Source organism: Euprymna scolopes, chromosome 26 (assembly GCF_053919585.1).
Source record: "Euprymna scolopes isolate OS-2025 chromosome 26, ASM5391958v1, whole genome shotgun sequence".
Lineage (NCBI taxonomy): Eukaryota > Metazoa > Mollusca > Cephalopoda > Sepiida > Sepiolidae > Euprymna > Euprymna scolopes.
This window is the reverse complement of record NC_136507.1, coordinates 36,466,974-36,494,646: the sequence shown is the minus strand read 5'-3', so window position 1 is coordinate 36,494,646 and position 27,673 is coordinate 36,466,974. Positions and strand designations below refer to the sequence as shown.

General features: G+C 32.7%; 1 protein-coding gene across 7 annotated transcripts in view; it reads right to left on the bottom strand.

The window, feature by feature from the left end:
* The window catches only part of LOC145247986 (innexin unc-9-like), an 849,617-nt gene that overhangs the window by 52,303 nt on the left and 769,641 nt on the right, over window positions 1–27,673 (bottom strand). For all 7 annotated transcript variants that reach the window (XM_080109645.1, XM_080109644.1, XM_080109648.1 and 4 more), the window contains one exon: window positions 4,827–4,928. Coding sequence is in view for 3 of the 7 variants with exons in the window: in XM_080109648.1 (XP_079965774.1) it covers window positions 4,827–4,828 (2 nt within the window). In the remaining 4 variants the exon portion in view is untranslated. The remainder of the gene's footprint in view (window positions 1–4,826; window positions 4,929–27,673) is intronic.

The following is a 27,673-nucleotide window of genomic DNA, read 5'->3' as shown; positions in this document are numbered from 1 at the left end:
TGTCTGATAGCCATGAGCAGACCGAGAAAACTATTTACCCAGGTCGTGCCCTTCCTCTTTGCTGTTATTCCTATTATTGACTACCTAAGAGGCTCCATAAGTATGGCACAATTACGTTGACGCACCGGTTCTCGCCAGATCACCGAAGTTAAACAACGTCAAGCCTGCCCAGTAACAGATGGGTGCCCATTTGTGAAGGCTAGGGGCTGTATGTATCTTCTAGGAAAGTTAGGAGTTGGGCCAACACCCTCACCTCGAAAAAAAAATCCTCGCTATAAAAGCGTCTAACAAGTTGTGGATGACCTATGCCCCTTCATGGCTATTGATGGAAGTGGCTCCGAGCACAGAATTCTAACGCAGCTGCCAAGAAATTTTTTAATACTTCTTCGTACTCTTTATTTACAATTAGTAGATCCATCCTCACCATCTGCCGGTCTTATGACACATTTTTCTTCAGCGGATGTGGGGGAAGCAGGTAATATCAGCTCGATCTCTTACTTCAGTTGGTTAGAAACTCTTAACTGCAAAAATACGAATGAGAACCCATTCTTGACAATCAGTCCGGTAGAAACGAGACCATTCTTGGGTAAAGAATCAGGAATCTGCCATGCTCAGGTATTGTTTCTGCTTAGCCCTAGGTTGTGCCATATCATCCTGTATTTGAAAACAACTAAATGCCGCCAGCCTAGGAGAAATCTTTCTGTAACCTACTACTACGTACGTCTGTAAATACATACTCTAGTAAATACTAGCCGGCTGACCCGACGTTGCCCATGTTTGAATGAGGATCCACTAATGATATACACTGTACTTTTATTGAACTGGAAAGCTATTTTTTAATCAAGTCGTTAGATGGCCTGCCATTTGATAACACTTCACATGCCTTCCGCCAATAAGTTCTTTCCATAATGCTGCGTAGTTTACATTGCACTGTAGAGAACCTACTGTCGATTCCTAAAATTATTTTTATATAACGGCTAGAATAAAAGTTTAAAATTCAAAAGTAAATTATCATGTTTCAATTGTGCCATAAACAGAAACATTCATTTCGAACACGCCCTTCTCATCAAAAAGCGTTTTGTTGGTGTTATAAAAATATGGTTGTATAATGACTTGAATTAAAGTGTAATGCAAAAACCAAGTATCATAGTTCAATTGTGTTATAAACAGAAACATTTATTTCTAACGCGCCCCTAAGAAAAAACACACCGTTGTTTTTATACGTGTTATTTTTACTTGTGTCGTGATAAAACTTCTCAGTGTAATTGTGATGATATGTTGTATGAAACCGAAACTTTTGGCCAAATCGGACTTCCTTCCTTAATTGGATTTTTTTTTTAATTATCGATGTTCGTTACTTACCAGACTCATTCAAATATAAAAAAGCTACGTAAGAGCACTCCAAGACACATGAAGTACATTTGTGTGAAAGTTTCAAGAAAGTCGACCCAGCCGTCTTCCTATCCATAAAGAAAAAAAACTCATACACACACTTACGCATACTGTACATGCATATACAAAGTTTTATATATTTGTAGTAAAGCTACTGCTGTGTTATCTCATATATTATCGGCCGAACAGATTACAAGCAGATAATAAGGTTGGTTAAGTGTTTTACGACACAGACTGGTGGCTTGCGTGTCTCACGTTCGAATCGAGTTCGTTCCACAATAATGACTTTTACTGAGGTTGATGGCGACTTTCTCCTGGTCAATCTCGTAAGTACCCGATATTTTTAAATCTTCTTTCTGACTGCAAAATATCGAGGAAACCAATGCTAAAAGTGGAATGATAAAATTCATAGGTTGATCATGAGATTTTCGGATTAATGTCTATCACGTTATCAGTTTTAAATGCACATTTTACGGTTTAATGTTGGTTAAAAAAACGCTCATACATTATCGCCAGTCTGACTTTTCAGCAAATCTTGTTTTCTAATGCCTGACATGCATGACGTCACTTTAACAGATTACAGGACTTAATTACTTTATTACGGTCACCATAGTGCCATGTCGATCCTTCAAGAAAAAGTGATGCTTAAAACAGTTTTTGTCCTTATTTCTCTTGCTTATGGGCTGATTATCTTTATTAACATAACCACACGTACAACGATGCCGACGGACATTTCGACATCCTGTTTATTCTTTTATTGACAAAATTGTTCTGAACGATGTTTATCTACTGCCACTCCCCGTCTGGGATCTTCTGATCAATCGTTAGACTCCATCAAGAGATAAGATATTATCTACCCGTAAATCCAATCATTAGACAGCAATAATGTAATCAATGCTTTAAACAGGATATAACAATGCTTGTGGGCCGTGTACTTAACTCTTAAACTCAACTAAATACATAAATAACACTGCAAATCCAGGCTTACAACAATTACATGCTTTCTCATGATATTATCACATTTTCCCAGCAGATCAACGGCGGGGGAGGTCATGCTGCATAAACAAAGTTAGTACAACCTGATGGACCTCATCAGATGCAGTTAAGATCAATACTGCATTGTTTGCTTGTTTTTAGTCTAGAATAGATTAGTAGGTAAATAGGCGCGAGTTATTAGTTGAGTGAGCAACATCTCCCCCTTTCCATCTTCCGCTCACCCATCATCCGGGTAAACATTGTAAGCTGCTCCTCATCCTAAACAAGGCCACGCAGATTTGGAGTAGTAGATATCTAACTTTTTAAAGGAACATGCGACCTGGTTAATCACATATCATAACTATACTTCTAGGTTTACAGGCTAAAAGTATGGATAGCAACGAAAAGTAAAGATTAAATATGCATTTCCTTAATAAACAATTGCAGTTGCATATTTCTATCTATCTATCTATATCTATCTATATCTATATATATACATATATATATACATATATATATATATATATATATAGTAATTTATAAAATATATATGGCGATTAAGCTACACTAAATATTCTGCGTTTCATCCACTGTAGAATTCGCCAGGCTTATGCGCATAAGCCTGACGAATCCTACAGTGGATGAAACGCAGAATATCCAATGTAGCTTAATCGACATATATATTTTATAAATTACTAACTAGCTCTACCTACGTATTGAGCACTTTTGAAGTAAATACTTAAAGTTTACGCATAAATCTATACTTTCGTATATTAAATTTGTGTGAGTAAATGAAGTAGGTATATATATATATATATATATATATATATATATATATATATATATATTCAAGCAAATATTATTAAATACAACGGAGACATTTTGTCTTATAATTCTTTTTTTTAATTTTTCAATTTTTCGTATTGTCTTTTTTGTTTCAAAATCAAAAATATTAATAAAGGATCCATACATGTTGCTGTTACGAGCGCTTTCGATTCGTCCACGAATCATCATCAGGTGTTAAAAATACAGGATTGCGAAAATGAGGATTAAAAATGAAAACTAAAATATATATATATATTCAGTGATGAGTTAAAATAAAAGTCGATTAAGAATAAAAGTCGATTAAAAATTCGAGTGTTAAAACCAGCAAGTTCGTAGACACCATGTACGAAGTCCGTCCAACACGGACTACGCAAGACATTTCAGAACGTTACTGCTTTTTTGAAATGCAATGTCATTTATATTAGGTTGAAGAGTTCTAATGTACGACGCTTCAAGAATCTTTAATTTTTTTACATTATTTTCCCGTTGTATAATTTTTGTGTTGTCAATATTGTGTCAATATATATAGCTAGCTAGCTATTATTCTATACAAGGAGCATTATCCGCAGGTGTTAGTGAGTTCGTTCCATATGTACTCCAAAACGACTAGATCGAGTGTTTTTAAATTTCACACAAATATAATTTTTTGTGCTTTGCAGTGTTCTTAGAGTGTTTTTTGTATCGGAATGTTTTCAACTACTTTCCTTCAAAAAACTAAAATCATTTTTTCTAAAGTTATATAAAAAAAGCCACCGGATGGCGTGTGGATTTTTCATATGTTCGAATACCATCAGTTAAATGATAAGTACTCAAGTGTTTCTTTATAAAGTAAAATTAAAATATATGTAAAATATTAGGTTAATGCAAAAATAATATCGTTTTTATATATATATATATATATATAGTTGAACGTAAATAACGATATTATTTATGCACCAACCTAATATATACATTGAAAAAAGAAATGATATAACTATGGTCATTATTTTTCTTTTTTAGTTTTAAATCTTATCTTAGTCTTTAAATTTTCGGGAACAAATTTCGACTTCGGAGATGGGAAGGGTTTTATATTAATATCGTTATTACTTCGATTATTACGGTTCCTGTTTCTCCTCACTGGACGTTGTCGCGTCTGCGTGTTGACATAAAACAGTATATTTGAAACCTCTCATATATAAGAAAAATTAATGATACTCCTCAGGAATATTTGAAGAGTATCATAATTGTTCTTATACGAGGTGAGTCACGGGAAACGGATATTTTAAACGATTCCTTATTCTCATTGAGTAAGGGGTAGAGAGTGAGGTTGGTATTCTTTAAACCTGCTTTGAAATATTCGCAGCGTCTTGTTTTCCTTAAAACCATCCGTTTCCCATGACTTAACCTGTATAAGAACATTAACGATACTCCTCAAATACTCCTCAAAAGCACGTTTTAATTTGACGATTTAGCAATAAATACGTTGCAAGTACTATTTTTGTTTTGCTGTCAACTACTCCTTTTTCGAATATCAAGTTATAAAGATCCTTAAAAAAACAACATCATTTTAATTAAGGTTTATAAAAAAAACACCGAATGGCGCGTAGATTATTTTGATATGTCTAAACAAAATAAATTCAATGTTAAATACTCACATGTTTCTTTTTAGTTACTATGCGTTGATCGTCTTGAAGTCAAAGACTGTATAGCAACCTTTTCACAGCGTTCGCGGCCAACTGCTTGGAAATCTACCACCACTGTAAAAAAAGAAAAAAAAAGTTTTTAGAAATACGTAAGTTATTTCGAAAATATATAATACATGACACTGAATTTTAGATGTTTAACCCTAAAAAGGTCCTCAAAAAAGTATAATTGATGGGGGTTGCGTAACTTATATGTCTCGCAGCGTGCCACCGGCTTGACATTCTCAGTGACTAATGTTTTGCATGATATGACGTAGTTGTATGGTTTAACTTTTTGCATTATAATTCTTGCCCCTACCCTGGACAAATTCCTCCCGCAGTAACCAATCTCGTGTGTAAAGTTACTTCTTAAACTGGAATTTTTATTTTAAAAAAAAAAAGCAATCTCTAAATTTACTATTATAGAAAAAGAAACTTTGTGTGTGTCTCTGTCTGTGAGTGAGTTCCCTATGATCTCGAAAACAGCTGGGTCGATTTTTATCAAATTTCACGCATATATACGTTATGTGCCTGTCAGTGTTCTTAGATGAGATTTGTATCGGAATGTCATCGATAAGTGTCGGGAATCGATTCGATAAAAGAAGAACGGCGATTATGACCAATTATGATTATGACTTTACACAGTATAACATCACAATAACATTTGAGAAGTCTTAAACTTAAATTCAAGCCACTATCACCGCAAAGCAGTAAGGTCCGGTATATAAAATTAATCATATGTTTTTGATATTTTTGAAATGAATGGTTCTGTTTAGAGCATAATTGAAGCATAATACTTGATTTTGTATTTTAATTTTAATTAAAGCCATTGTATATAAGCATAAATATAAATAAAATCAACTGTAGGTTCTTTACAGTTAATTCTAGACTACAATATATTGTTTTCTTATAACAACTGAAAGGCAACTACACCCCTTCAAGTGCATAGCGATGGGTCATAAACTATCAATCAATCAATCAATCGATTTTGTTGAAAAATGGGCAATTTTACCGATGTCGATGGAAATAAATATATACGGGGCGTGAAACATCTATTGCTCATCATTCAATCCCAGGCAAAGTCTGGTCTCCCTGTTTGTAAGATGACTTGCATTTTCATTGTGTATATTAAAATTAATTGATTTAGTACGGAATATATTTTGTTAAAAAATAAAATATAGATAAATATTTTTCCCGGATTTACATTTCACAATACAAAATTAAAGGCTAAAAATTGAGTTGACAAGGTTTGGAAGAATTAAATTTACAACGTATGTTTCCAGAGAAAATAAAGCCCTTTTAAACTAAATTTGGTTTTCTAAACTCCATTAAAAATGATATTATAAGTTCAAATGTATACATATATATCATGGAAAAGAAGTGTTATTTAAACGAATGGCATCAAGGAGAATTATTTTTAAAACACTAGAATATCTTCGAAAAATAATTTTGTATTTGCCTTACCAAAATTAAATGCAAATAACAATATCCTGAAAGGCACACGCACACGCACACATACGTACATACACACATACATACATACACACATACATACATACACACATATCTCTGCACATATATATGCATCACTGTCAAGTGTATGTTCTTTGTCAAATATCCAGCTAATAATATTGGGCCATAAGGAACCAAACATTGAGGTACGTAAAGAGTACGATAAAGTTCATTGCAAAAGTAACTCAAAAACTCGATTAATTAAAAGCCATAATAAAATAATCAAGAAAAAATATGCCTTCTCTACGCCATCTCTCTCTCTTTATATATATATATATATAGCAAAACTGGTGATTAGTATAAACCTGAAGAACGTGCTCAACAATATTGCAGAGCAAATATATATTTTTCCACTTTATTGCCGTATTATAAGCTTAGTTACACATGTTTCGGTTACCGAATCATACCAACGATCCAGTAACGTCTTCAGACTTTAACTTACCTTCTGTTAAAGTCTGACGAAGTTACTGGATCGTTGGTATGATTCCGTAAGGGAAACACGTGTAACGAAGCAGATAAAACGGTAATATATATATATATATATTTAAAGGAGATTAGAACAATAGTCTAAAGAGCTGAGTGTATTTCAATGTAACAGTGAAATTACTAGTTTAATTAAAATACAGGAAAGAGAAAGTGCTCGTTGTAATTTAGATATATAATAAGCTCGATAGGTAAATATCCTAGAGCTATTTCAATATTAAGTAATATGATTGATAATTTAAAATGTAAAAATCAAATTATAATTAAATTAAAAATCCGTTTCATAAGTAGGAACAACAACAAAATCAATTATCAATTACCTGTATATCTATGTATATGTATATATGTGTCTATTTTTCATATATATGCATGTATATATTTGTAATGTTTTAATTAAAGCAAACTTATAATTTAAATTCAAATCTATATTTTACTCTATTTCTTTTCTATCTCTAACCCGTATTAATTTTCTTATAAATTTTAAATCCAGACCTTTTATTTCAATTTTTTTCAGACACATCTGCCTTACTTTTAATGCTAGGTTTATTTATGGTGTCTTTTAAATTTAATAAAAACCCTTCAAAATTTGCTGACGAGGAGACCTTGCTTATTAAAAAACTATATGTAATAATTATTTTACGTAACTTGATGTCTACCACAATAAAAAGCATTGTTTTCCGAAACGATCGTACAGATAATTGATTTTGTTGTTGTTCCTTCTTATGAAACGGATTTTTAATTTAATTATATTTTGATTTTTAAATTTTAAATTATCAATCACATTACTTAATATATATATATATATATATATATATATATATATATATATATGAATATATTGTAATTCAAACTATTAAACAGTTAAATGTGCGTTATTTCAAATTTATTGACTGTTTGATTTTGAATTTTCTTTCTTATGTGCATATGTGTGCTTGCGTACTTATATGTATATGCATTTAAAACTAATGTGGAAGCTGCTCATTAGCGATAACTTCTCCTCCTTCCTTTTCCATTCTCCTCCTCACCCGTGCATGCAGTTCACTTTAATTACACTGATGGAGACTGAAAGATCGGTCAAAAATATATAAGATAAGAGTTTTAATTTCCTTGTAATAATATTTTATATTCCTGCACGTGACCAATAGAAAACGAATAAAGAAAAGTTATAATATTTTATACCTTTCTCTTTTATATATATATATATATATATATATATATATATATATATATATATAAATAATATATATATATCTATATATAAATAATATATATATATATATTTTACATATATTATTTATAATATTCCGAATTTTATAATTTTTATATAATTGAGAATTCGGTAATCGTTAATATACCAATAAATTTTAAGTTAGTATAAGGTGACTCCATTAGTGAGCTTCAATATTACCAGTTTTTATAATCCAGCATTCCTATATTATTTTCACAAAAATACACTACTTCTTTTTTGTCTTGATTTTGTGAAAAAAAAAAAAATATATATATATAAGTAAAATATATATATATATATAAGTACTATATATATATTAGTAATATATAAACACACACACACATAGAGATATATATATCAAGTAATAGGGAGAGAGAGAGAATGAAAGATAGAGAGAGAAAGAGGGGGAGAAAGAGAAGTGATAGCTCGTGTTCTTTTGTTTCTTGTTTTACGAACTTATCCTCGATTTTTTAAGATGAACCTCAATGGCCATAAATATATTAAATCCCATGAGTAAGAATATCTTGATAAGTATATTTAATGGTATCGAACAGACATTACAAATGTATGCCCCGCAATAAGTAAGACCTGACGACAGACGTTGATTGTAAAAGAAGTAGAAATATCCGCATGTGTGTCTCTTTAAGGTATTCAGCACAGTGTAATAACCACGGTGATTATTTTTCTACCTCTCATATTCTGTTCATTTTTATTCTTCTTGAAGTTTCACGTATTATCACTTTACGCCTTGCTTAATGGATAGTGGTGTTACTATAGGAAATGCATTTTCCTCTTTGCGGAACACTATCAGCATTTTGGTCAGCGATCACGTAAAACATCCATGAAGAGTAAACAACGTATTTAATTTTAATTTCTGTTAAAATTTGAATGTATAAAAGTTAAAACAGTTAAGTATAGAAATGGTAATACGTAGGTCAAGGATCAGATTTGTAGCCATTTTTAGCCTTTTTTTACTACACATTGGAAGCAATTTTCTAAGGATACATCATTAATTTGTACGACTGAGCGAAGGGGGAGGGGAATAAAGTTCGTAAATCTAGCATGTGAAAACAATGTAGGCCTCCCCCTTCCCTATTCCAAACTTCTGATTAGCCATTTTTTGTTTTTTTTACATATAAACATAAGGAAACGTCGGATTTGCTAATATAATATGTGATAAATTTATACTCAACAATTAAATTTTAAAATTAATAAATAAAGTCTAGAGAATTTGCAAATGCGGTGCAAATATGTTTTTCTATTTAGCTTAAAATTTTACTTTAGTCTTAGACTTTTTGATAACAAATGCTTCCGTCAGAGATGAGAAGTGTTTAATATTAAGAATATCAATCTTGCTTGGTTTTGTACAGTCATTGTTTTGTTTTTTTTTCGCGCTGGACGTTGTCGTACCTGCGTGTTGACACAAAACTGTGTATTTGAAACGGCTCATATAGAAGAACATTGTTGATAAATGACATGCCAAAAATTGTTATGAAAATGAAATATTTTTTAAAACATCACTGTTGATTGAGGGAACTTCAATGTCCATTAGACAATGTCCTCGAATGTTCAAGGTCTGTATATTCAGGGCTTTGTCGGGGCGGTGTTTAATGATGATACCACCTCCTACAAGTAAATCCCGACTAAATATTCAAAATAACTCAGTATTCGAAGACCAAAACTAATTTACTTACACTGACTTATAACAGGATTGGTGATAATTCTCTAATGATGATATATTAACAACACTTAACATGATACTGCACAAGATTAGATAAATTCTCCGCGAATTAAGTAAGACGAAAACACGAAAGAAATATAAACTATAACGTAGTTTACTGGCCAATATATATTAATAAACTTCTTTACTAAATAAACGTTTGATACGTAAAAAAGGGTTTATTAGAATAATCGAATATATATGTATCTCGTAAAGAAATTATTTGTAAGCCCCCAAAATGTGTCTAGGATTTTGGAGATTTTCGACTGAAATTAAATGAAACCAATATAAGTCGATACCTAACATATAATATACAAAAATTATTATTGATGTGGACGACTTGGCGACTATAGGCCTTATAAATTTCAGTTCTGTTCTGAAATTTTCCGTAGGCAATTATCAATAAGAGGCTAGCAGAAGAAGGAACACAGAATAAATTATTAGGCATGGAAATGTGCAGCCAATAATATGTTGTTGTTATTGTTAGTATTTGTTTTATAGTCTTTGAGTTTTAGATTCATGACAACACAAATAAGTAATACACAAGCACACACGATGTTACTCTGAATCCGAAAAAATATTAGATGAGTATTAAATAGTATATGTTTTTGTTATTTGTTTATTTGCCATTATATCTATAAACTATTGTTGGTAAATGTCAGCAGGAAAGACATGAAATAAAACGTCTCTTTCTTAACATTGTAGAAAATAGAAGAAAACTTGTGTTTACTTTCCCCACCTTGCGTTTACTAACCTTTCAGCACCATCGAGAGTAGAAGTTTAGTCTTCGGTTTATGTTTCGCAGTTTCTTAACTCTCCTTCTGTATATTTTATTCCTCACATTATATTTTCCTGATAAAGAGAGGAGAATTGCTGTTTTCGAGGTCCTAATCTCTCTATATAGCACTTATTCCTACGCGGCTTTGATCATGAAGTTATTTTTTTTGTTCCTTACAAGTTTATTTATGTCTTGTCTAGAGCGTTATAAATATCTACAAAAAACGTGGATGCGAGAAAAATACATACGATGATCAAAACGTAGGAAAACAGAATCAAAATGAGAACATAAATATGTTTTATATATTACTAGCAATGGGTACCCGACGTTGCCCGGATGTTTGCAGGTGTATGCTGAGGAAAAAAAAATAACAACGTTTTTTTTTAAACTTTGACCCCTATTATGGCCCCTTAATGTTTATTGTTTTGGGCTCAAATCAAGTTATTAAGTTAGATCCATGTCCAAGGAACCAATATCTAAAATTTCAAGTGTTTAGACCTAAAATTGTCGGAGGAGTTTGGTAGAATTCTCAAAGGCAAAATCGTTGAACTTTGACCCCTTAACAGCCAAATTTCTGGCCAAAACCCGATCCCATAGATTTTCCCAAATCTCAGTACCCTGTATATCAAATTTCAAGTCTGTAGACTAAAAATTGACAGAGTTATTGCGTAGGGAAATTTACACACATACACACACGCACATACACAGACACACACAGACACGTAAACTTTTATAGATATATAGATTTTAAGTAGAATTCATTGAGATGAATATTATTTATATTAATTTATTCATTACGGACTATTATTCTCATCTTCCTTAGATGTTGTTTCCCGACGGGCCCCGTGGCGCAGTTGATAGAGACGTTGAATATCTATGGTTCCAGGTGAGAATTGTCTGAAGATAGCGGTTTCAATCCTATCCAAAAACGTGGTGAGACGACAACAACTACGGAAGGCAGTGAATGCAGTCAGGAGATTCAGAGATCCTATCCGTCGCGGTTACCACCTGACGAAGGCCAGAGGAATAGTTGGCCGATACATCGTGAAACAACATCGAAGAAAGATAAGAATAATAGTCCGCAATAAATAAATTAATATAACTGTTTTGACAAGGGCGTCTACTTATTATAACAGAGCGCTATGAGTGCGTGTGAAGATATCAGCCGTGGGATGGATGGCTAGCGATGGTCTTAGCAGCAGCTGCCGGCGTTACAGTGCGTATGCGAATTGGTAAGTGTACGCGGGCTTGCTTCAGAAGAAAAAGAAAACAAAGGAGAGGAAAAATGCATTACTTGGCGAGTAGCAAAAAAAAAAAAAAAATAAAAAAATATAATAATTAAAAAAGCGCCAATCGAATGAAATGGATGTGTGATCCCATGGTGGTGACGAGAGACTTTTAAGTTGGCGTTGAGACAGCAAGGTATTGTAAATATCATGGCAGACGAAATGAACAGTTAGAAAAGCAAGATGCTGCCATTGTTTGGAAAGTAATGGCAATTAATTGGGCTATGACAAGAGAATATTCTTTCCATTTTTTGACTCTCGAGTATATATCAGTAAATATCTTATATGTTTTTAAATAGAGTGATATCGTTCTCGATTGTGTCAAACTTTGTCGGATTTATACTAGAAAGTCAAAACAATGATACGAATATTCTCTTATCACAACCGTAGTAACAAATGCCTTTTGCTAAAACAGAAACAAAAAACCGCGATTTATTTATTTTTGTGTGTCTGTCCCTTTTCAACCATGGCAGGTATCATAATGATACTTTTCAACCTCTATCTTACAGAAGAGATGTTGCGAGTTTGTCTCTGATGTATCGTTATTTTCATGGAAAGTGTTCAACTGAGCTTCAATCTATGGTCCCCCCTCGCCAAACTTTCACAAGAAACACTCGTCTAGCTGTAAACACTATCAATAATTTCCCTCACTCTTTATCTGTGCCTAAACCTAAACGTAGATTCCATGAACAAAGCTTCTTTCTTAGAACTGCACGCCTGTGGAATTGTCTTCCGTTTTCCTGCTTTCCGGCTGACTACAATATGGTTGTGTTCAAGTCTAAAGTAAATAAGTTCTTGATGAGCCGTTCCATATAAGTTATTAAATTTACCAAATTTTCATTACTAATGATTACTATATTGACCAATTTCTACTGTACACTCTTTAACCCTTATCCTTGAGTGGCCTCTGGGCCTTGATAATGTGGTGATGCCTTTGTAAAAAAAAAAAAAAATGGCAGAAGGCGTGGGGGGGTCAGAGAGAGGTTTGAACTGTAACGAATAAGGCTTGAGCGTAATGGCTACGTTACACAATGACAAGCAGCATTTAAATACGAACACCGTTATTATCACAGTCAAAATAATGGGATTTGTTTTTATATTTTTTCTGATAAAGGGGAAAGTATAGTTGTTTTCTAGGTCCAAATATATCTATATAACACTTATTTTTTTTAGGTTTTCATCATGAAGTGATATCTTTAGCTCCTTACACAAAGTTGCCGTATGTCTTGTCTAGAGCGATATAAATATTAAAAAAAAACGTGTATGTGCGACACATAAATATGATTCCCAAAATGTACGAAAATTGAATCAAAATGAGAACATAATACTGTTATAACGGAGCGCATATCAGAACGTGTGCAGCAGCCGAAAGATGGATGGCTAGCGAATATATTAGCATAGCAGTTGCAGGCGTTTGAGTGCGTAAGGTAAGTGTAGGCTTGCTTAAAAAAAAAGAAGAGAAAAAATGCACTGCATGGCGAGAAAGTAAAACGGCAACCGAGTGACATGGACGTGTGGTCCCGTGGTGGTGACGAGAGACATTTAAGCTGGCGGCGTAACGGCAAGGTGTGATTAATCTCATGGCAGCCGAATTGAACAGTTAAAAAAAAACAAGATGCTGGCATTGTTTGAAAAGTATTGGCAATAAATGCCTTCTGCTAAAACAGAAAACAAAAAAAAGACGAATCGGATTTATTTATTTTTGTGGTTTGTTCCTTTGCAACGGTACCAGGTGTAGAGGTCAGAGAGAGATCTGAACTCTACCGAACACAGTTCGATCGTAATTGCCACGTTAGACCATGACAAGCAGCACTTTAATATGAACGCCTTGACTATCACGGTAAAAAAACCCAGCCTATCCTGCCTTGACAGAGTACAAAATAGACTTCGTGGCTTGGATGCCCTTTTCTCTACCCTGCAACCTCTCTCCCACAGAAGATACATTGCGAGCCTATCCTTGTTTTATCGTTATTTTCATGGCAGGTGCTCGTATAAACTCCAATCTCTGGGCCCCCCTCATCAATCTTTCACGAAAAACACCGGTCTAGCTGCATCCACTGAGAAAAATTTCCCCCACTCTATATCTGTGCCTAAATCAAAACGCGGATTCCATGAACAAAGCTTCTTTCTTAGAACTGCACGCCTGTGGGACTGCTCCGTCTACCTGCTTCCCACCGGACTACACCTTGAATGTCTTCAAGTCCAACGTTAACAAATTCCTAATGAACCGCCCCCTTAAGTAAACACTTCATCAAATCTCCACACTAACGTAATGTACTTGCAATAACCCTTATACCTGAGTGGCTTCCGGGTCTTGATAAGTGGTGATCACTGTGTAAAAAAAAATACACTTTAATTTACTACGACTGTGAAAAAATATCGTTTTTTCTTTTTAATTTTCAACTTTATGGTTATATCTCATGGAAATATTCTTTATTTTTAAGCCCATTGAAGTTCCACTGAACGACCGTAGCATGCCAAACCGCCAGCGTACCGTCTAATTTCTTTCCATCGAGATAATAGTTCATGCTGTTTAATAGGCTAACTGGACCCCCATCAAAAGCGCGTTAATATCCATCATTAAACGACGAACGCATTGGAAGTAAGTACATACGGTTGAGAGGTGAATGTGAAGAACCTACACAACAAGCGGAATGTATTGTCCTCTATTTTATTTTCTCCCTTTATTATCGGACATTAAATAGACGTTGATGATTTTATGTTTGCTATAAGCGACATGTTGTACTCGCTTATCAAATTAGCGCGCACGAAAGCAGTTTTCTTATATAATTCATGCCTAGCATGTAGTGAGGTTTCGTCTAAAGATCTTTTTGTCTGCGGAATGATAAATAGTTGCTGTTTCAGCACGTATAGTCACATACATATTCGTAGAACTTTTGATTCATTAAATTAACGCTTGGGGACATATTGGCCATAATAAAAATTAAATAAACATCGTTAGCGAAGCGATCCCAAGCTTTGGCTTGTCATGTTCAATCTTAATCATGATTATGCAATAATTCCTTTGGAAATCGATCGATATATATCCTAAAATAAGCTAATCTAGTTGTGAATCTACTAATAAAAAGATAATTACCTTGTAAATGGACTCGTCTCTTTCTCAGATATTAGCCTGGGTGCCCGGCGTTGTCCGGGTGTTTGGAGGTGTGTGTTGAGCAAAAAAAAAAGAAAAAAAATGGTAGTTGGCAGGCTTGAACCCGTACCGGGGAGGAAAAGAACGTGAAAAAAGAAAACAAAACTGATGTCGTTGCTGTTGAACCCATTGCAAACCGGAAATAACGTAGGTTTAAGTTAAGGCAAGACAATTGAAAATCGACGAAAAAAGGCACCCCTCTCTGTAGAAAAGTGCCCAGTTGAGTGTGAGGGAATTAATGTTTTTGGCCAACATTTCGATATTTGTCGTCCGAAGGGTCGAGCGTCAAGACGTAAATAACTCTTACAGTTAAACAGACAGGCCATATTTATATTATAGATGAGTGGCATATTTGTATACACTAAAATATCAAACAGTGATAGTATATCTTTCTTATTTTTATTGTATTTTATTTTTTTACTTTCACTTAACGTTTGCAATGCCATTGAATATATATTCCTGATTGAATATATATTTCTTCTAGCTAGCATTTGCATAAGCTCTACCATATAGTCAAATCTAACATTAATCTCAAAACGCGTTCTAGCGTTAGATTGGACTTCAAGTGATCGTTTGCACACGAATATCCTGATTTGTACGCTGTCGTAGAATTCCATGAAATGCACCATAAAACTCATAAAAATCACGATTCTTTCCTTTCGAAAAAAATCCAGTTTCTTCAAAAAGTGTTTGAAACACAGTAGAATGACGGATGCTTTTCGAAAAGTATTGTGACAAGCGCAAAACTCATTCGCCAAATATAGATTTAAGTAATTGTTTCCCTCTAAACTCGTTGAATAAACAAGGCACGGAATTTTGTTGAAAGAAAAACGTGACAACGTAAGGTGCATTTTAATTCTGAATTGTTACAGATCGGTGCGAGTTAAGCGACCTTGAGATTGGTCATTAATTAGAGGACTTTATTTTAGAACAAGAGGAGCTGTAATTTGAAATAGGATTAAAATTCCCTGATAAAAAAAATACTGTATAAACTAATGCCGCCATGTTTATAGATTCTAAGAGTTGTAACTGTTGGTGATGGAAAAGGGGAATTCACAGAGCAGATAGTAGATGTCAGGTTTTACATCGGATGTATTCTATTCCTAAATGCATGTTTTAACGACAACTGGGGTGCATCTCTCTCTCTCTCTCTCTCTCTCTATATATATATATATATATATGTATATATATATATATATATATATATATATATATATATATATATATATATATATATATATATATACTTTATTGATATCGACATGCATATATATTTGATATTCTTCGAGACTAATCAGTCTGGTTAAATATATTACAAATTTAATAATTCTTTAAACGTTTTTTGGAAGAAATCAGCCTAACGTGCCCAAAATGGGGATTGCAAACAGCGCAGCAATAAGAACAATATGCTTAATAACTGAGAGAATAATAATAAACAATCAAAATGCCGGCAACTAACGACAAAGAGAAAAAAAAAATGCCGGAAATTATTCTAATAAAATAGATAAAGTTAGGACTTTATAAAAAAAAAAAAAAAAAAAAGTTAGAACTTTTTTTTTTTTTTTCTTTACAAAAAAAAATGTAAATTAATATTTTCACACATCCGACCGTAACGACTTTTATACTATAAGTAGATAGGCACTCGACCAAGTTATCCGGAAGTAGAAATCTTCTTTCACTCTAGAAAGACATATGCCAGCTACCAGTCGACAAAATGAGAACTGAATCTTCTAGCGCAACAACGTTAAGTATTTTTTATTTATTTATTTATTTTTTTTTAACTTAAAAAAAAAATTTTTTAAAAACTTTTTTAAAGAAGGCATCATTATGATCATCTGTTATCTATATCAAGGCGAATTTATAAAGCAAACTCAAATCTCTGGTCCCTCCTCGCCAAACTTTCACAAAAAAACCCGTCTAGCTGAATCCACTGTGAAAAATTCCCCCCATTCTTTATCTGTGCCTAAATCAAAACGTGGATTCCATGAACAAAGCTTCTTTCTTAGAACTGCACGCCTGTGGAATTCTGTTCCGTCTGCCTGCTTCCCAACCGGACTACAACTTGGATGTCTTCAAGTCCAACGTTAATAAATTCCTAATGAACCGCCCCCTTAACTAAACACTTATAACCCTTATCCCTGAGTGGCTTCCGGGCCTTGATAAGTGGTGATCACTGTGTAAAAACAAACAAAACAAAAGATATCTAGAAAATTATTTTTTTTCATTACAAAGGAAAAGAGCTACAATATTATTGCCATGTCATGCCAGAGCTTACCCGGAATTAGGTGAAGTTTTGAATAGCAGATTGCAAAAGGCGAAGTGCAGTCTGACCTAAAATGCTTGTTTAAACATCCACCTCGGCCTGCCTTCTAATGGCGTCAAAAGCTATTAGACAATAAACCCCTCTAGGTTATATATATGACTTGCCTCTCGGTCTATTATCTACTTGTTAACAACTAATCATTTACTTACCTTCTATTTTAATTAATTATTTAATTTACCATCTACATATAACATATACTATACACTTTTCTCTTATATTTACCTCTTACTAATTCCCTCAATAATAATTATCATATTTTTTAACACGAAGCTTATTTACATATATTCCGTATTTGTGTTTGTACATATACCCAAGCACATGCTCCTCCCCCATTGATGTGTGTATTTTTTTACATGTGTACTCATGTGTATGTATTTGTGTGTTTTTGTTATCTACTTACTATCTACATTTTATTAATAATTATATTAATTTTTATTATTTAATTAACTTACTGATATCCTTACTTTTTTTTACTTTATTAAATAAACCTATAACGTATAATTCACCTATTTACTTTTCTATTTCCCATTTCTTTCTTTCAACTTAACGTCCGACAATTCAAAAATTATATATAATAAATTAATTTTTTAAATCTCTCCCTGCCCAGCTAACTTATATATATATATATATATGTATATGTGTGTGTGTGTGTGTGGGTGTATGTGGGGATATGTATGTATATGTGTGTATGTATGTATTTATATGTATATATATATGTATATGTATATATATATATGTATTCGTGTTTGTGTGCGTATCTTCTACATGTGTGTATATGTATGTGTTTATATATATATATATATGTATTTGTATTTGTGTGCGTATCTTCTACATGTGTATTTGTGTGTGTGTTTTTCTGTGTGTATGTGTTTTATTCACTTATTATAAATATCTCCCTAATAATTTTATGAATTTATTATTATTTGATTAACTTACTGATATTCTTACTTATTTCTATATTATTAAAATAAACTTGTAACTTATAATTCATTAATTTATATTTTTCCTTCTCTCTTTCCTTCAAAAACAACGCCCGAAAACTTAAAAATTATTTATAAAATATTTTTCAATTTCTCCCATTTTATAAACAATAAATATATTTCAATCTTTCGCCGCCCGGCTAAATCACTTTAAACCCCATTTTCAACCCGTTCCTTCACTAACATTAACTCTCCAACCTGTTGCCATGGTGATCCTTTAAATTAACTGTTACTTATGCCGTTATCAATAAAAGTAGCGTCTTTTAAGTTTAAACCGTTAAAAAAACGTATATAAGAATTTACACATAATTAATATTTAATTATAAACCCCTCTCTTATTGAAGACACTCCTACTACTTTAAACTCCAACGCCCTCCCCCTACCACTCCCCCTTCTTTTCTAACTCCCCTTTATCTACGATTTTTCCATTCTTATTTGACTTTATAACTTAGTCCATCTATGAATTCTGACGATGCTAGTTGGATTTTTTCCTCTCTTTGAGGATTTTCCTCTAGCTGAAACAATTTGTAAACTCATTCTGGACTCACAGTAATAAATTTCCTATATACTGCTCTGACTACACATTGAGCACTCTAGTCCGGTTTTTTCACCACTGGTAAATATATATATATATATATATATATATATATATATATATATATATATATATATTGAAAAAAGAAAAAAAACCGAGTTACTTTATGAAATAATCAACGTTTCGTCCCTATTGCAGAGGGGCTAAATGGTAGAAGACCTTTCTTTGCGTAATAGTGTCAGTGTTTAATATTAGTGCTGATTCTAAACGTCTTCTTTTAGCTCTATCTATTACGTATTTCATAATTTTCGCAAAAATTCGTTGTTTTATCAATTGGCTTCACGCTTTGTCTGGACAAGATTTCGACGAGAATATTTGAATGTAACAAATCCGATATGCTTATCGTCAATTCCATTATTCAAGATCCTACAGAAATGTTAGCACAATATGACGTCGCGTGGTGAATCCGTTCATACACGCACACGCACGCATTACATATGGTAACGAAAACGCTCTAAACAATTGGCTTCAGTCTGTCGAACCTGATGTCGTTGGTGGTACAAGGTCAAGTATTTGACGCTCACAGCTGTCGATGTTAGAGCACTTGTAAAGAGTAATATATATATATATATATATATATATATATATATATATATATATATATATCCAGGGAAGAGAAGAAAACAGGAAAAGCAACATTAGACTAGCTCGCTGTCTCATCCACTCATCCTCCTGTCCACCCTCTTTGTTTTTAGCTTGACACACGCCCATGGGGCAATATAAAATGAAAATAATATATTTTTATATCTTTATACATAAAAAATGTTTGCATTACGAATTTTTATAATTGACAAATATCGACCGGCGTGTATGCGACTACACCACACTAAAACTTTAACTCGGTTTTCTCATTTCGTAAATTCGAATAACATAGATCCAATATTTTTTTTTACTGTTCGCCGACTCCATTATCTGTGACACAACAAAGGTTTTGTATATCACATATCGCTGTTTGAGACTTTACTTAACGAAAAAGAGTCGGAGCGCATTGAACTTCGACGAATTTTCTATGAAAACACTTGCAGAAAACCTTGTTTAAACAACTGGTGATAAAAATGTGGGGTTTGATGTTTATCGACGATATGAATAAAATAGCGAAGTCGTTGTGAACAGCTGGTACATTCGCTAATACATTATTATGAAGCTATTGCCAGATTATCAGCGGAAATTACAATGAAAAGTGTATAATATTCATTAACGATGAATGGCGTACAATATAAACACACTTGCGATGATTTTAATTTCCTTTTATCTATTGATGTCAAATTTGACTCTGCTCACCGTGCTTGCTTGGTGCGACTGTGCACAATAAACGACCGCATTTGCGTTCATAAAAAATAAGCGTTAAATGCTAGGTGGCTACTGAGATAAGGTTAGTTCTGGTTGAAATTGAGAAGGGTAAGCCATCTAGATGGACGAGCTAATAGGAGTTTAATCACACTAGACTTAAAGGCGACCATGTTATAATCAACAGGGAGCAAACATAAGATATTGTGTTTCACATACGGACAGTTTTAAGAAGAAACTCTACTCACGGAATTTTTGTTTAGTTTTGGCCACAGACAATGTGTCAGCAAAGTTTTTACCGGTTGTTGCAGCCAGGCGAATATTTGATCTAATTATTCGTATTATTTGGATAACGGTTATTCTTCTCATCTTGAATGTAATTTGTTTAACTGTGCAATGGATTCTTGCAAGTACTCGTAGCACAGCGGATAAAACACTCGATGAATTCATTCCTAGAGATTGAAAGTTTGAAGAAATTAGCCTTTTCGATGAAATTTGGCATATAAAACCTGTATTTGGTCTTTTTCAAAAGTTGTCTTCTATTGCCTGAGCGAAGAACTAACCATGAGAAAAAGATAACCTCGATATACCTGTCTGCAGTTGATAATAAGCTATTTATTTATTTCGGAAATTCTATTCAATAAAAGCAATGACTGTTTTTAAAAACTCAAATATTTTTTTTTTATTTAAAAAACGTTGCATACCAGATGCCATCAAAAAGATTCCAAGTATTTTTGTACAGGCATATTTCAATTGAAGTAGACTCTGGAAAATTCAGTTATTGCTACACATATTATGAGATGACAGGAATTAAGAGTCAAATGAACAGATACAGCAGGAACTGGAATACATCCTACTAAAGTCTGATTGTCACAGCTGATTAATTTCTAAATGTTAAATCTAGACGTGACGACATTTTAAAAGAATGATATACAATAAAATTCTGTCACAGAAACGTATATAATGCTTCAGGCTGCCTTACAACTATCTTGCATTAATCGGCCTCTGTTTTTTAGTAAAATAAAAATTCAAGAATGTCAGGGAGTTTGTGAGAGATGAGGATATATGTAGGAGGAGTAAGCAAAGAAAGACACAAGAGCTGATTGGTCAAATAAACAATGTCACATATAAGGACCGTTGCCTGCTTATAGAAACAATAAGTGCGCAGTTTGATGTCAGTGTGGGAACTCTACACAGTTTTTTTGCGAGGAACTGAAGATGCGGAAGATTTATGTTTAGTCCCAAGAGTGGTCCATTCTTGTTACAGACTATTTGACCAAGTTGGGTATCGAGACAGTTCCTCATGCTCCCTATATTCCAAACCTTGCTTCCCGTGATTTTTAGTTATTTCTTAAGCTCAAGGTAAACCTTAGGTTTTCGTTATGAGACAATTGAGGAGATGAAATAGGCTTTGACGAGGGTCGTTGACACGCTCACACAAGGTGACTTCCATGGGGCGTTCCAGAACTTGTTGGAGAGCTACAATAAGTGTATTGAGACCGAGAGAGACTTATTTGAAGGAGACTAGAGTATAGTCTGCGTACTATCTACAAAGGTGCCCATACGAAAAAAGTCGAGAAACTTACTGAAGGCATCTCTTATTAAATAATTAAATTTGTATTGCTCTTCATAGTTATCATGTTTTAGGGAACAACGGATCATAAAATATGATTCCTTTTACTCTCGCTAAATTATATTAGATTTCAGTATCGAGAGACAAAGGATACGCCCTATAGGGGAAGCTACGCATGTAATCGCTGGGCAAGAGTTGCGCAATTGCCAACTACACCTCTCCTAGATCGGCACTGTTTAAGTCCAGTGGCAAGGAGAAGTCCCGGACGACTGGAAACAGTTTTAGGATAAGCGGAGAGCACATATAGAGGGTCCCAAATGGTTACCCATTTAGTACTGACCAGGTTCAACGTTGCCTAACCTCTTGATTATGCCGTACATGATTATGCGTTTCGCTATCAGCGTGATAAAGGTAACATGTGTTATATTACTATGAAACACGTAACATGTGTTATATTACTATAAAACACGTAACATGTATTATATTACTATGAACTACGTAACACTGTTAAACATAGGGGAAGGACAACGTCTCACGTGATGCACAACACTGTCTCAATTGCTGGAAGTAGACAATATTTTAAGTTAATTTTTGATTGACGAAAAATTGAATCAATGTGACCTTTCTCTTTTACTTCTGATTGAATTTATTTCCGTTGTTTTTTTTGTTTTTTTTTTCTTATTCCTCGGAGAATAAAGACATATATCTTAATTATTGCATCTTCTAATTATTTTTCGCCTTTTCCCAAATCAATAAATCATTCAATTAAAGTCGTCTATGTTGAATCGCCTTCCTGTCTCTATATTCCGCGGTTACGCACACCTGCATACAACATTATGCTTTGCTTATGAGAAACGACAAAGTGATTAATTATAACAGCAGACATTTTGGGCGGTAATACTTGAATATAAAATAAATAAAAAATATGCATATATATATATATATATATAGTCATCCACATACAGTACTGTTTCGCTGTTTCACAGCTCATCAGTGCGGCTAGACAGGCAACTACCTCAAGCCAGGATTGAAACCCGACCGTTTGTACGGCAGTCAAGGCTCCTAACCATTACGCTATTGGCGGCTGCTTGAAAATCTATATATATATATATATATATATATATATATATATATATATATATATATATATATATATATATATATATATATGCATATGTTTATTTATTTTATATTCATTTTAAAATAGAGACGACGAAAATAGGTGGATATATAAGTCTTTAAAAAATACTTTGCAAAGATGCGACTGCGCTAAAATGGGTTCGCTTGTGTTCTTTTTCTAATAAGGGAAATGTTTTCTATAATGTTTTATAGTAAAAATGTTTTTTATTCAACTAGTCTGAAGAAAGGCTGTCTTGTGAAAAATTTCAAACGACATAATGTTTGAATTTGTCTAAATGGTCTTAAAACAATTGTAACTAACAATGAAATGCAGTTTTTGTTGCTATCAACCCATTCTTTGAAGTCTTGCTTTTTGATAAAACAGTATATATATATATATATATATATATATATATATATATATATATATATATATATACTTATATATATATATATACTCATATATATATATACTTATATATATAGATAGATAGATATAAGTATATATGCATGCATATATATATAGTTATAAGGACATATACATTATTTAGATATATAATTTATGAATATATCGAATCTTACCAATATTAAACTCAATGAAACACAACGAAAATTAATTTTCAGTCTTTAAGTATATATATATATATATGTATATTACCTGCATTTAACGCGCATCATGTATTTTGAATTGTAGAAATACGCATATAAATACATTTGGGAAGCTAGAAAAAAACGCATATGTGTTTTAATTTTTTATAAACGTATTTATAATTTTATTCACATATTTTGATGAATGCATTTTTGTTTATGAACGTCTGATTGTTTATCTTTTTTCTAGTCCGCGTGGTGTAATCCGCGAGCTAGAGTATTATTTCATAGTCTCTATCGATATGATTTTCAAAAACAATAATCAGGCGGGGGTTGCGTTATGTTTTTTAATATCATACCGTTACAAGACCTACGTACTAACACTCTAATTTGCGGGTCACACCATGCAGACAAGAAAAGAGAAAAAAAATCAGGCTTTCAATGAAAAAGAATTTATTCATCGGATTTTTTTTTAATCACATAAATAGCTTAGCCAATATTTTTGTATATAAACAAGGCAAATTCCAGATACGAAACTAACATAGAATCGCATCATTATAACTTAGTTGGTTAGTCCTAATTAGAAAAAAATAATTTAAATTAAATAAAGAAATAAAGAAGTTAATTAATTAAGTTAAGGAATTTAATGAATAGTATTATTAAAACATATTAAATGGATATAGGGAATTAGTGGTGACATTGTACGATAATTTGTTTGAAAATTATTTAAAATGGAGATGCGAAAATAGGTAAATATATAAATTTTTAAAAAAATACTTTGCAAGCATGAGATATAGGTAAAATATTTCCGCTTGTTCTCTTTTCCTTACAAGGGAAATGATTTTTATTTTTAAAGTGTTTTTTATTCAATAATTCTGAAGAAATGCTGTACTTGTGAAAATTTTCGAACGATATAATATTTGGATTTGCCCGAATAGTCTTGAAACAATTATTACTAACGGTGAAATACACTATTTTTTGCTATCGGTCTATTCTTTGAAGTCTTGGTTTTGGTTAAAACAATTTATATGGTTGTTCAATTTTGAAATATGATGATTTTGTAGCTTACAAATTAAGTCATCTCCTTTTGGTTTAAAATATAGTGGTATATGAACGATTACTAGATTTTTAAATTATATAAACTCAGTAAAATTCGGAATCCTACAATTAAGACTATATATATATATATATATATATATATATATATATATATATATATATATTAAATTGTAATTCAATGAATTTCAAAAAACTCTCATTGAAATGAAATGAAGTGGTTGAGTTTCATATCAAAGAATTTTTATTATTCTAAGCAAGACAAAGAATGTTTTAGAAAGTTTATCTCCTTAACCTATAGGGTTTCGATGTCTACCATCTCATCAGAGGAGTGAAAATATTAGCAAATAGTTATAAAGGTATGTACCCTATTTGCTAAAGTCAGTGAGACATGGAAAGTCAAAGTGAAAATAATATATTTATCAGAAGTTCTGTAGCAGGAGTATTTGTAGAAAAACTCCTGCTACAGAACTTTTGATAAATATATTATTTTCACTTTGACTTTCCATGTCTCACTGACTTTAGCAAATAGGGTACATACCTTTATAACTATTTGCTAATATTTTAACTCCTCTGATGAGATGGTAGACATCGAAACCCTATAAGTTAAGGAGATAAACTTTCTAAAACATTCTTTGTCTTGCTTAGAATAATAAAAATTCTTTGATATGAAACTCAACCACTTCATTTCATTTCAATGAGAGATTTTGGAAATTCATTGAATTACAATTTAATTTATTTGCTCTATCTTGAATATCGAGCAATTCTCGTTTAGATGGGATAACTTATAGAATATTACTGCCAGTAATATTTTGTAAACCTACAATCTCACGTTTACATAACCACTGATTGTTAAATAAAAACTACTCCGATGTATATATATATATATATATATATATATATATATATATATATATATATATATAAAGAAGTATATAAATATGTGTATTTATAGATATAAATATATTTGGTTATCTCACATACTGTACTGCTTCGCTGTTTCACAGCTCATCAGTGCGGCTAGACAAGCAACTACCTGAGGCGAGGATTGAAACCCAATCGCTCAGAAGACAACCGGAGCTTCTAACCGTTGCGCTATACGATTATGTGGGCCCTATACGGCTATGCGGACAGTGAATTTGCAATAATTTCAATTTAACAATTGTGATGTTGTAAATTGGACAAGTCACGCACCTAGGATATTAACATATGGTCTCTTATCACTCATACACACGTTTAAATACTCATAAACTACTAGACTATCCGTGACCCGTTGGGTCAGTATGTTGTATTAGTTATGGAATCAATGTATCAGAGTGACATTTGTGATGTAAAGAAAATAGTTTTTTTTGTTACATAACTGAAACATTTCTAAGAAAAAATTAAAATGAAAAAGAATATAGACAGAATTCTATGAGTTGTTTTGTTTATAATTGTTTATTTTTGAAAAAAAAACTTACATCCATTGTTTTCCATACTTATAGGTAAATGTGCATTGAACAAATACCATAATACTTCAATTCAAAATTTAATATATCTTTTAATTTAAACGCGAAAAACAAACAACAACAATTGGGACGCTGAAAACGTACACGGTAAAATAATACGTTATATTGTCGCGTTGATTATTTATTTGTAACGCAATTTAAAAAGTATTTTCGAGGTTATTAATGTTGGTAGTGTAGAAGAAATTGCATGAATGTATTTTAAGAAAGGTGTAATAAAAAATTTAGAATAAATTAAAAAAAAAATGAAGGCGCTGTGTAAATCGCCGTTGTAAAATGCTCTTATGGTTGTCAACGGGTTAAAGTACATTTATTGTAAGAAAATTACGTTGAAATAACTTAAACGTAATACAGAAATTAACGATGCAAAAAATGCAGAAAGTATTAACAGTTGTTTATTTGGATAATTAAACGCGGAAAAAACAATTGGGGCGCTGAAAACGTACACAGTAAAACAAAACGTTTTATTGTCGCGTTGATTATTTGTTTGTGTACGCATGCGAAACCGGAAGTCGTAAACCGGATGTTAGGTTACAGCACCCGTTCCAAGGTTATTTTGGGTTATAATTATATAGATTATTAAGTCCCAAATAAGCGAGAATGAATAAGCCGATCCACACAAGTGATGATACATTTAACAATGTGAAGTCTTTTATGCAAATTAATAAACGTACTAGTGAAATAGTGTTGCAACAGATACATGTTTAATTAAAGTTTCTCTTTAATACGCCTTTCAAAGTTGAGAAATTTCCAGAACTATATGTGTGTGCGTGTGTGTGTGTGTGTGTTTGTGTGTGCGTGTGCTCAAAAACAAGCGGTATAGAATTATAATGTGTTTCATTATACAGATAGAAGTAACTAACTGCTTTTCTTAGGGTTTAAGAGCAGAAACCTATATGCATATATATTACAAATAATGTATAAACAATACCTTATATACACACATATGATGTTCATGACTCATCGGGGAAGATGACCATAATTATGCAATTATCTCCTTTGTTCAATTAGAACGAATTTAGCTCCGAAGTATTTCCGCATGTTGGATACTTGTTGAATAATTCTGTATCGGAGCTGCTGACTGCCATGTCTTTTTTATATCAGGGTGTGTCCTGTGTTCTACATTGCGAGCAGATTCATTTGTGAGTTATGGCACGCCAGGAGCACCTGCTTTTAGTTTGTTTTTCCTATAAATTAGAATACAAACCGAATATCACATATATATTTATATGTGTGCGTGTGTTTGTGTATCTGTGTGTAGGGGTGTGTGTGTAGGTGTGTGTGTGTGTTTGTGTATATATATTGAGAGAAAGAAGAGCAGACAGGCATATTTCATAATGCCTGAGATATTTATCCTTGTGCGGGACTCGTTCTAGCTTCATATCTGTGAGAACGAGGAACTCATAAAGTTGTATAGTATCGTGCGGTTGAAGAAAAAAAAAATCCGTGCAACGTGTCATGTTCGATCAGCGAAACGCTGTGGGAGAGTTATGGTGGGATGCACGGCAAGGACATTTAAGGAGGATCTGATGGAGTGTTGACGCGGGAGAAAAAAAAAAGGACATGGTGTTAGGCGTGAAGAACGCACATCTGTCATGGAGCAACATCAAAGTTAACCACCGTGCGTGCGGGG